This window comes from Ovis aries, chromosome 13, assembly GCF_016772045.2.
Source record: "Ovis aries strain OAR_USU_Benz2616 breed Rambouillet chromosome 13, ARS-UI_Ramb_v3.0, whole genome shotgun sequence".
In the NCBI taxonomy this organism is placed as follows: Eukaryota; Metazoa; Chordata; class Mammalia; order Artiodactyla; family Bovidae; genus Ovis; species Ovis aries.
Genome location: NC_056066.1, coordinates 22,351,749 through 22,363,459, shown reverse-complemented (window position 1 = coordinate 22,363,459; position 11,711 = coordinate 22,351,749). Strand labels below are relative to the sequence as shown.

Here is an 11,711-nt window from a genome sequence, read left to right as displayed (position 1 = left end):
AAACCCCCAAACCTGGGGAGAGGTGTGAACAGATCCACGAGGTCCAAAAGACCCCAAACAGGTTGAACCTAAACAGGGCTACACTGAGACACATTATAAATATCACAAGTCAAAGACAAATAATTTTGGAAAAGACAAGAGAGAAGTTACATACAAGGGAAATCTCATTTTTAAGACTATCAGCAGATTTCCCAAAAAAACCTTCAGGCCAGGAAAGATGGGTGATACATTCCAAATACTGAAAGTAAAAAACTGTCAACCAAGAAGTCTGTATCCAGCCAAAGTGTCCTTCAGAAATGAAGGACGGATAAACATTTTCCTGAACAAGCACAAGTTGAGGGAGTCCATCACCAGGAGACATGCTTTACAAGAAAAGCTAAAGGGAGTTGAGTGGAAGTAAAAGGATGCTAACTAACATTGTAAAAATAAAAGAAGGTAACATGAAATTCACTGGTATTTGTAAACATATATTCAAAAGTAGATTCTGTAATACAGTATGGTGGCACATAATTCACTTAACAACTCAAAGTTAAAAAACAAACAGTAAAAAGAACCATAACTACAAAAATCTGTTATTGGATACACAATATGAAAAATGTAAACTGTAACATCAGTAAAATGTGAAGGGAGGAGAAGTAAAAGGGTGAAGCTGAGGACTTAAGCTGTGTAAGTTTAGTTATCAGTTTAAAATAGGGTGTGTTATAATTCTCATGTAACCACATGAGAAAAATCTGTAGTAATTACACCAAAAAGAAAATGATGGAGAAGTCAAAGCGTATTGATCCCCAAAGACCTCAAAACACAGAACAAGACAGCAGGAAAAAGAAAAAGGAACAAAGGGTCTACAAAACAGCCAGAAAACAATCAACAAAGTGGCCATAGTCTAAGTCCATATCTACCAATAACTACTGTAAACAAAAATAGACTAAATTCTCCAATAAAAACAAAAGAATGGCTGAATGGATTTTTTTAAAAATGATACAACAATATGCTGCTGCCTACAAGAGACTTGCTTTAGTCTTTGAGATATTTAACTGAGAGTGAAGGGATGGAAAAAGACATCTCAAGCAGAAGTAACCAAAAAGAAGCAAGGAGAGGTTGCTATACTTATATATCAGACAGAACAGATTTTAAACTAAAAAGAGACAAAGAAGGTCAGCATATAATGAAAAAGGGGTCAATCCATCAAGAAGATATAACAACAAACTGAAAAGACAACCTACAGAATGGGAAAAAATATCTGTAAATCATGCATCTGATAAGGGATTAATAAATATACAAAGAACTCATACAACTTCATAGGGGGGAAAAATCCAGTTTTAAAATGGGCAAAGAACTGCAACAGACATTTTTCCAAAGACCTACAAATGGCCAACAGATACATAAAAAGTCATTTGAAAAGTTCCTCAACATCACTAAATCATTAGGGATATGCAAATCAAAACCACAATGAGTTATCGCCTCATGCCTGTTAGATGGCTATTATCAAGCTACCATCTGATCCAGCAATCTCACTTCTGGGAACACATCCAAAGGAAACAAAAACACTTATGTTGAAGAGATATCTATACCCTTATATGTTCATAGCAGCATATTCATATTAGCCAAGACATGGAAATAATCTAAATGCCCATTAATGGATGAAGTTGCTGTGTTATGTACGTGTGTGTGTGTGCCGCGCGCACACAATGGAATATTATTCAGCCATAAAAAAGGAAGTAAACCCTGCTATCATGGCAACATGGATGGACCTTGAAGACATTTTGCTAAGTGAATTTAGTCAAACAAAGACAAAATACTGTACGATCTCATATGTGGAATCTTACTAAAAGAACAAAATCTAACTCACAGAAAAGAGGTGGAGTGAGGGAGACGGAATTGGACAAAAGTGGTCAAAAAGTTCAAATTTCCAGTTATAAGATAAATAAGTATTAGGGCTGTAATGTACAACATGATGACTGTAGTTAACATGATATATAGAGAAGTGGTTAAAGAGAGTGAATTCTAAGAGTTCTCATCACAAGGAAAAAAACTGTCTTTGCTGTTCTCTTTTTTTGGTATCTGTATGAGATGGATGTTTAACTACACTTACTACGGCAATTATTTCACAATATACGTAAGTCAAATTTTTATGGTGTATATAAACTTATACCATGCTGATGTCAATTATATCTTAATAAAATGGGGGAAAATGGCAGAGTTATAAACATTATTAAATTTTATTAACAAAAACTTTGTACATTTTCTTTAATACATGTGGAATTTTACATCTAAGTAAAATAACAACACATTCAAAATTTACCATTTATACAAATTGTTACAGAATAACAACCAGTGGGTTAAATAAGTAAAATAAACCACACCGATTTTTTTTTAATTATCTACAAAAGATTTGACTTTCTTTAAAATTCCCCTGAACATATAAAAATAAATTAATTTTACTTTTCAATTAAATCTACCAATTAGAAATATTACAAATCAAAATATCAATGTTATCTTATGAATTTTTCACAATACAAAACAGATTCACAAAACCTTATTTACAGAAATGAGGTAAGAACTGTGCAATGTTTAACCAAGAGACATATTGCAGAATTAACATGTTCTTCCAGCTAAGTACACAGTGGAGGTCTAATTACATCTGGGTCTTTTTTCCACTAATAATTCACACATTCAAGAGCAGTTCAATGATTACATCCCCAATTGTTTAATTTATATTCTGCTACACTGTTACCCCAGGAGTGGGGCTACCCAACGTGGAAGGGGTGTAACATAGATTTCACCTGTTTCAGGAACTGCTGTGGTGGGGTTTGTTTGTGTCTTGTTTTGTTTGTTTGAAATCACTGTTAACAAGAAGTAGTTGTCTAAAGAAAAAAAGAAAATTCTTACCAAATCCACACATTTTTCTTGTGACTCATTAGTGGATAAATACCCAGGTAGTAGCTTCGCCTGAGCTATCTACAGTGGCATAGAAAGTTCTCAATAAAGGCAGAACCATGGGGAAGGCTGCTGTTGCTACTCAGCTGACCAGAGCCACTTCAGCACAAGGCAGGTACTAACAGGCACTTGATTCAAGCCAAACCCTACCAGCAGTTTCCAGAGTGGCCCCTCTTTCATTTTGAATTGAGCTGGTTTCCCCAGCAGCCTTAGAGCTCACTTAACTTGAGATTTCTTCAAAATATGAGTAGGTCTTAACACTAAAGAAAAAGCATTTAGCAAAAAAAAATTACCTTTAGCAGAAGCAGACATTTACCATGCTAACTTGATTACCAAAATTGGCCAAATCCCATTAGAAAGGAAATTTTTATAACAAAGATTGCCAAGCCCCAGTGGATGACCTATTTATTTGTAATATTTAACCAATCAAACTCTAGAAGAAGAAATTTAACAGTTCCTTGAAATTTGTTTTAAGGTTTGACTCACAGAGCAAATGTACTGTAACTCAAACAAAAGATCATATTTCATGTTCCAACTGGTACAATAAAATCAAATGGTTTATAAATGGAATGAGTCTTTAGTTTTGCTAGTCATCTCTGCAATTTAAAATCAAAATTAGTTGTGCACCAACTATATTAAATTTCTCTTAGGTTGATAAAATCATTGCCATGTAAATTATTTCACTGACCAAAGTTAGCCATTAAATTTTCTTTCCAAGTTCAAAAAAATCTGGGAGAGGGGTAGGGGATATGGGAATTTCATTTCAGTGCAACAAAGCAACATCAACCAAAGCCTTACAAGAATGCTCTTGTGGCAATTAACCCCTTGTCGTGCAGCTGGTTTTTTGTTGCATTTCTTCATAGGCGTAGTAAAAGGACTGCAACAGCAGCCAGATGAAGTGCCAGGACAGCAGGATAGGCCATTTCTAGACGGTTTTTTCTCAAGTGTCAACTTTTCTCTTGAGCAACAGGCCCACTTTTATCGCTAAGTCTCTGCGGTTAAAACAAACAAAATCAAGTGCATTAGCTAAAGACGTTTTTGGCCCACACTTGAAACAATCCACTCAACTGAAATTATAACTGAGATAAAAGGTAGTATATATGGTTATTCCTTTTTTCTACAAGTCAGCATGGCTACTTTTCAGCATAATGTAAAGACATGAAAATACTGGTAAACATTCAGCTGCTTTATATTAAATTCAGCAGTACACAAAGACAGAAGTACTCCTCTGAGGCAGGACTAATAAGGAATGAAAAGTAGAAATCATCCCTCCAAAACGGACTTTTCCACGGGAGTAGTAATATAGTCGTGTGGAAAATGAACAAATAAGGAAGTCATGGGTTCTGATACCACATACATGCTATCTGTCCTTTGAACTTTAACCTCTTTCAATCTCCCTATTTTAAAAAACAGGGTTTTTAATAGTTTAAAGACTGGAACCATATATACCACTGTCTCTAATAAAGATGCCTATCACATAGCGGGATACTCATATTACTTCCCAGACTTGCTTTTCTACATTAGGTAATTAATACTGATAGTGTTTACTATCATGATTTTCCATTAAAATACATTTCATATTGTATAACTTTTTTGTTTTTAACACAAGAAAAAACTTTAGAGCAAAAAATGGTTAAAAAAAAAATCTAAATCAGTACAGAATGAATGAAATTTCCATGTCTGCAAAACTAGGTTTCTGATAATGATAATGACAGTATTCACAATCAGGAAGTCAGAGAACAGTAGGGTAAACAAAAAGCATTGACGAGGTAATGAAAACCAGTATACTTTATTTTGAAGTAATTCTTGTTACTAAATACAAACTAAAGCTTCTGAAAACTAAAAGCACAGTAAAGAGCAAGGTTTCAGAGTAATGGGAAAGAGCAAACATTGTGACTTTGAACACCGTTTTTGCCAAGTCTCCCACCTCATTCTTTCCCTTCTTCCTTTTCCTGGTGTCCAGTCTCCATTCTATATCCCAATATCCTTCCTCTAACAGGGTTCTGCCCTCAACTGGAATTTAGGGGAAACATTTACACTCCAGTAAAGTAGACCTGATTGCAGGGGAGAATTAATAGAAAGAAACAGCCTTAAAATGTGTGCACTGTATGCATAAGGATACTGTTCCTGCACCCCTTGTTTTGCTATCATTTACATAAGATTAAGAATTTAAATTTCATTACAATTGTGATTATGATTTACTTTCTATCCAGTAGAATAACTAGATTGCCCTAAAATTTATATATTAATTTTACTGTAAGTATAATTCAGTTTTAGCACATCTGAGCAAAACAATAAAAATAATCCTAAATTATCTAGACTATTTCTGTAGTTAAATCACTTAAAAGATTCTCAAAATACCAACTACTTATCTTTTGATTGGACTGTCCCATATCACTTACTATACCAAAATATTTTCATTTTGAAAAACTGGTTAATTATAAAACAGCCTTCCAACCTTATATGCAAATTCAAACTGATATACTTAGGGGATATATAAATTGGTGTAGGTCCTTCGTGTTTACAATATCCAGCTGCTGAAACAACTGGTTTTAAGAAGAAATTATCTGGGGGATAATATATTTTAAAAGAGAGAGAAGGAAAGAGGGAGGAAGGGAAGAAGGGGAGGGCCGGAGAGACAGTCATCTCTAATCACTAAAATTGGCTCTGTGATTTCACTAGCTGTAACAAAACAGATACTTACTGTTACCTTCTGGCTTGCATTCTCACCATGGATGGTGAGGAACGGGTTGGTGGTGGCTGGGTGAAGTGGAGGCGCCTGCGTGCCTGCAAGCAGGTTGTTGATGGGTATCTGCGTGGGCCCCGGGATCTGCAGCTGCTGGAGGTCAGGCTGGTGGTGCTGCTGCTGCTGCTGCTGGTGGTGCTGCTGCACCAGCTGGTACAGAAGTGCCTGGTGCTGCTCCTTAAGCAAGAACACGCGGGAGGGGTGAGTTCCCAGCCCAGACACGCCAGCAGGACAGCCTGCCTTGTCTCTTTTCTTCTTTATTTTGATACTAGGTACTGAAGTGATGTCAAAGTCATACTACTAAGAAACACAACAGGAGTCCCACCTGGAAAAACACACTGCACTAGACAATAACCATTTACTGTAAATGTCAGTATCAGGGAATGGTTTTATTTTCAAAATGGAACAAGCAAAAGAACCCCTATTCAAATGAGACTGTACACGAGAATCAAGGAAAATGGCAACTTAGAGAAGCCACGGTGATCTGTGTTTGGCTTTAGAAATCATTGCATGGGGAAATCCATCCTATAATTCTGGGAACTTAAAGAGTTATTTTATTATGTTCTTATTCTGAGAACTTTAAAAGTTATTTTAAGAGGTGGGTGCAAATGTAATTGCAGTTTCAGATCACATATTTTAAATAATTATAACTAGGCTCAAATACATCTTTATTAATCAAAATAGGAACCATTACAATTAACACATTTTTGTCAACAAGAAATAAACGTGCTTATTCCTATAGCATAAAAATCCATTCTTTGGGATTCGATGAACTCTTGGAAAGCAGTCTCTGCCTCCTGATGGTCATGGAAGCATTTCCTTGCAAGAAGTCATCAAGATGCTTAAAGAAGCAGTAGTTGGTTGGCAAAAGGTCAGGTGAATACGGTGGATGAGGCAAAACTTCGTAGCCCAATTTGTTCAACTTCTGAAGCACTGGTTGTGTGATGCGCCGTTGGGCGCTGTCGTGAAGAACCGGGCCCCTTCTGTTGACCATTGCCAGCTGCAGGTGTTACAGTTTTCGGTGCATCTCATCGATTTGCTGAGCATACTTCTCAGATGTAATGATATCACTGGGATTCAGAAAGCTGTAGTGGATCAGACCAGCAGCAGACCACCAAACAGTGACCATGACTTTTGGTGCAAGTCTGGCTTTGGGAAGTGCTTTGGAACTTCTTCTTTGTCCAACCTCTGAGCTGGTCTGGTCATTGCCGATTGTCATATACAATCCACTTTTCACTGCACATCACAATCAGATCAAGAAATGGTTTGTTGCTGTTGCATAGAATAAGAGAAGATGATACTTCAAAACAACAATCTTTTAGATTTTCAGTCAGCTCATGAGGCACCCACTTATGGAGTTTTTTCACCTTTCCAATTTGCTTCAAATGCTGAACAACCATAGAATGGCTGACATTGAGTTCTTCGGCAAATTCTCGTTTAGTTTTAAGAGGATCAGCCTCGATGTTGGCTCTCAACTGGTCATTGTCAACTTTTGATGGCTGACTGCTATGTTCCTCATCTTCAAGGCTCTCATCTCCTTTGAGAGACTTCTCGAACCACCACTGCACTGTACATCTGTTAGCAGTTCCTGGGCCAAATGCGTTGTTGACATTGCGAGTTGTTTCCACTGCTTTACGACCCATTCTGAACTTGAATAAGAAAACTGCTTGAATTTGCTTTTTGTCTAACATCATTTCCATAGTCTAAAATAAATATAAAATAAACAGCAAGTAATAAGTCATTAGCAAAAAAAACCATAAAGCGAGAAATACTCATTAAAATGATGTAGAACATAACCACATTTAAGAATGTATTCCAATATCAAACAGTAAAGTTCAACAAAACCGCAATTACTGTTGCACCAACTTCTTAACTTTTAAAGTTCTCATTCATGCCAACAGAAAGAGTGTTCTCCTGATGTGGTTATCATACCATGCCTTCCAGCATTCCTGAATGCTTACTGTGATTTGTCAGGCACTGTTCTAGGGAGAAGTGTTAGGATGTGATTCCTGTCAAGCAAAACAGTAGTGTGAGAGAGACTACTGGGGGGAATGGGGGTGTGTGGCGGTTTCAGGGGGCCCTCACTTGGTTACAGGTGCAAGGAGATGAGGGAATTCTCTATGTGGACTGGGTGGGGTAAGGAGGAGGGCAGACGGTTCTAGGCACAGAGAATGCTAGCCAGTGCTGAGGGGCCCTGTGGGTGTAGCTAGCATGACCCAGGACAAGTGAGGAGACCGGGGCTGGAGTGGAGTGAGCAGGATGGAGGCTAGAGAAGGACGAGGGCCTGCAGTGTGGCCGAGAACACTGGCTCTTCTTTCTCAGAGTTCTGTCGGAAGGCAGACAAAGCAGAGGAATGACACAACTTGACCTGGCATTTCTTGATGGATTCAATGTGAGGTGTCAGAGGAGAGGGGTGAAGTAAAAACGGCAGGGATTTTTGGCTGAAGCGGCTGGAAGGACGGAGGTGCATCAGCTGCGGTGGGGGCACCGTGTGGTGGGCCAGCAGTTCAGTGTGGCCATGGTATGCCTGCACCATCTGTTAAGAGAGCCAAGAGGCAGCACCAAGGAAGCAGTGGATATGAGAGCTTCCGATTCCAAAGAAAGGCCTGGTCTGGAGAAGTCGGTGTTGGCACAGACCGTCTTTAAAGCCACTTGGCTGGAGGAGATCCTGAATTCTAGGATCCACTGAAGTTGAGAGGGACTAAGAAAAAGAGGTGCACCCAGGAAAGGAAGCTAAAAAGGAAGAACCAATTAGGTAGGAAGAAAACCAAGATCCTGGGAGCAAGGGGAAGAGAAGAGTTTTGGGGAACAGTCGCCATTACCAGGGGAGATGCCAGGTGGGAATGGACCGGGCTGAGCACGGGCAGTACCTGGAGGAGGGTCCAGCAAGAGTTTGTTCTTAAAGTGGGAGAGGGGAGGTGCCGCACAGGACCATTCCTGCCTACAAGAAGTTCAATGCTTATCAATGAACAAACCTCATCCCACAGCCTTGGCTGGCGAAAGAAAATATCAAGTCTAATCCACTCAGTCTTCATGGACTCTGGGCAATGATTTGTGCTAAAAATTTCTTAATCAACCACATTCCAGAAACAAGACACCTACATGTGACTATTAGAATAAAATCTTAATAGGAAGAACCCCCAATAAATTGAAATTTCAGTACTTCATAATAAGATGTGGCAAGAGATAAGAAAACAAGACCACATTTTAGTGTAAGCATTTAAGAATTTATATGTAATCTATCCTCATACCACTTTAAGAACAGTGACAACAATCCAGAATTGTAAAATAGACATTTTCAATATATTTTTGACTAAAGCAAGAAAGTCGGTGGGTTTTATTTTAGAAAGAAATTACAAAGGCTGAAACCTTGAGTTAATTAAAGGAATGTCCTCCTAGTCTAACTCAGTGAGGTGTGCAAGACACAGCCGGTACATAAAGTACCTTAGTTCTCTCACCCCTCCTCCAAGATATCTGCTCCATTCCTTTTCTCTCCTCTGAACACAATTTCCCTATCTCCATCAGCTGATGACTTTACTTATAATTCTCATTTGAAAATGAAAAACATCAGAAGTGGGCTTCTTCAGCTTCCTATCTGCACTTAACAGCTTCTGCACCTCCCTCTTACCAGGTGAAGCTGCTCCCTCCTGAAGCGCTCTGCTGCCCTGGCCTTACCCCTCCCCTCTCTGCACCAGAAAATTACCCATCAACATACACAGAGGGCTTCACTGGCCGTCCAGTGATGAGTCAGCCTGCCACTGTAGAAGACATGAGTTCCAGCTCTGGTCCAGGAAGATATCACATGCCACAGGGCAACTAAGCCCATGCAAGTACTGAAGCCTCTGCACCTAGAGCCTGCGCTCTACAACAGAGAGGCCACCGCACTGAGAAGCTTGGGCACCACAACTAGAGGATCCCTCGTTCGACACAACTAGAAAAAGTCCACACAGGCCAACGAAGACCTAGTGCTGCCAAAGATAAATCAATCAAAAAAACATACACATATGCTGTTATTTTCAAAATGAATACAAAGACGCCCGTAGACGTCTTCCTAATGCTAACTGCTCTTTCACTTCTCTGCTCTTCACAGTAAAATATCTCAAGTGGCCTGTACCCCATTTGTGTTTCCTGTTTTCTTTTGAACCACTCAATGAAGCTTTTCACTTCTCACCAAAATCACATTCTCAAAGAGTTCTAGACACCTAGTTTCAACAGGCAGTTCTTACTTGTCTCAACAGAGTATTTTACTCAGCTGAGTCCTCCCTGTCTTGAAAAGCTTCTCTGCATGGACTCTAGGCCATCACTCTGTTCTAACTCTCCCCTCATTCTCTCCTCAAGACCCTTGACTGGATTACTCTCCTCTTTCAGGATGCCCAGAGCCCAGTCCTCTGAAGACATCAGTCTTCATTCCCTACTGTCCTCAGCAAGTCATGTGAATCTAAACATCACATATGCAGCAATGACTCCAAGCTCCTATTTCCAACCTCATCCTTTCCTTGGACTCCAGACTCATCTAACTGCTTAATCTGTGTCACCTGAACATCTAAACAGACACCTCAAATCAGCATGTCCATAACAGAACTCCTGTTCTCTTGCCAAAACATGGTGTTCCTCCTAATCTTCCAAATCTCAGTAAGAGTCATCATCCAAGTAAATGTCCAACAAACCAGTCTTGTTGACTCTATCTTCAAAATACATAATTCTAGACAGTTTCACCATGTTAATCTTGCTCTCGTAAATCAGCAGCACCTGGACCACCCCCAGAGCCCTGCTTCCCCCCAACACACACACACTATTCTCCATTCAGCAGCTAAACTCATGTTTTAAAATGTAAATTACTGTCATGTCACTATTGTGTTCAAAACCCTACACTTAATTCTTTAAAATCCTGAAAGGAAAAAATGAGGATATATGAAAAGACTTTTAAATGGGGATAATTATAAAAGCTAGGCAATTGGTATACCATACTCTCTACCACTGGTAAACCTGAATGTTTATTTCCACAAAGAAAGGTTTTTGTTTTTTGTTTTTAAATCACCAACGGCTTTCCATCACACTTAGGATAAATTTAAACCCCATACCATGGACAGCCAAACAAAGCAGCCCACGACCTTGCAGCCCACATCTGCCTGCTCTCCTCCACACCAGCCCAGTCATGCAGCACAGGTGCTCTAGCCCCTCAGCCCTGAGTGCACATTCTCTGCTACCTCTGTGTCAGAAAGTCATGCTCCTTCACCTTTTATTCACATCTGTGCTCAAAAGTCATCTGCTCAGTGGCTGCACCATCCTATCTACCATGGCTCTCCCCCCACTGTCCTCTATTCCCTTACCCTGCTTCGTTTTTCTTTCTAGTACTCATCACTATCAAAAAATATGCATCTAATGTCTATCTCCCCTATCAGAATGAAGCTACATGAAAAGACAAGTCTTGTTCACCAGAGCCTACAAGAGCAGCACAATAATGTTCTAATACCTGTTGATGAATCCATATAATTAATATCACTGCAGGTATCATAGACTAGACCATGTCACTTCACAAAGTGGGTGATCTATACCTACACACTGAATATTTATTATAACTTTGATCACTTGCTCCTAATAAAGATCAAATATTATCAAAAGGAAGAACTTACTGGTGTGAGCTGTTGCGAATTTAACAACTGCTGGAATTGCTGTTGATGAAGAAATATTTGTCTTTGCTGGTCAGAAAGTAATCCTAGTCCTGAGGCACTGAAAAATGATGAAAATTCTTACTTTCTACTGTAAACCTCTTTTTTTTTTAAATGTAAAATGAAAGAACTTCTCAATTTGATGTTTAATAAGTTTAACAAGTCAAGTTTTTCACCATAACACTTTTTGAAAAACAACGATGTAAAAATCTCTTCTTTCTCTCTCTCTGCACATATACAGATAACCAAGAATTCACATTGTCAATAAATGTTTTGGTTCCCTTTTTATTGTAAACCAAGCAGGTACTAAGTTGTTTAATGGAATAAAAATTTATATGCACATGTAATACTTTATTTTC

General features: G+C 38.8%; 1 protein-coding gene across 49 annotated transcripts in view; it reads right to left on the bottom strand.

Annotated features, from left to right (window-relative positions):
- Window positions 1-2,200: 2,200 nt before the first annotated feature.
- MLLT10 (MLLT10 histone lysine methyltransferase DOT1L cofactor) overlaps window positions 2,201-11,711 on the bottom strand; it is a 213,522-nt gene continuing 204,011 nt past the window's right edge. For 29 of the 49 annotated variants that reach the window (XM_027976601.3, XM_060397283.1, XM_060397288.1 and 26 more), the window contains 3 exons: window positions 11,317-11,413; window positions 5,642-5,860; window positions 2,201-3,929 (listed from right to left, as the gene is read on the bottom strand). In XM_027976601.3, coding sequence (XP_027832402.1) covers window positions 3,885-3,929; window positions 5,642-5,860; window positions 11,317-11,413 — 361 coding nt within the window. In that variant the 3' untranslated portion in view covers window positions 2,201-3,884. Of the gene's footprint in view, window positions 7,387-11,316; window positions 11,414-11,711 lie in introns of all 49 variants that reach the window. The other 20 variants (XM_027976602.3, XM_060397291.1, XM_060397305.1 and 17 more) reach the window with 2 other exon arrangements.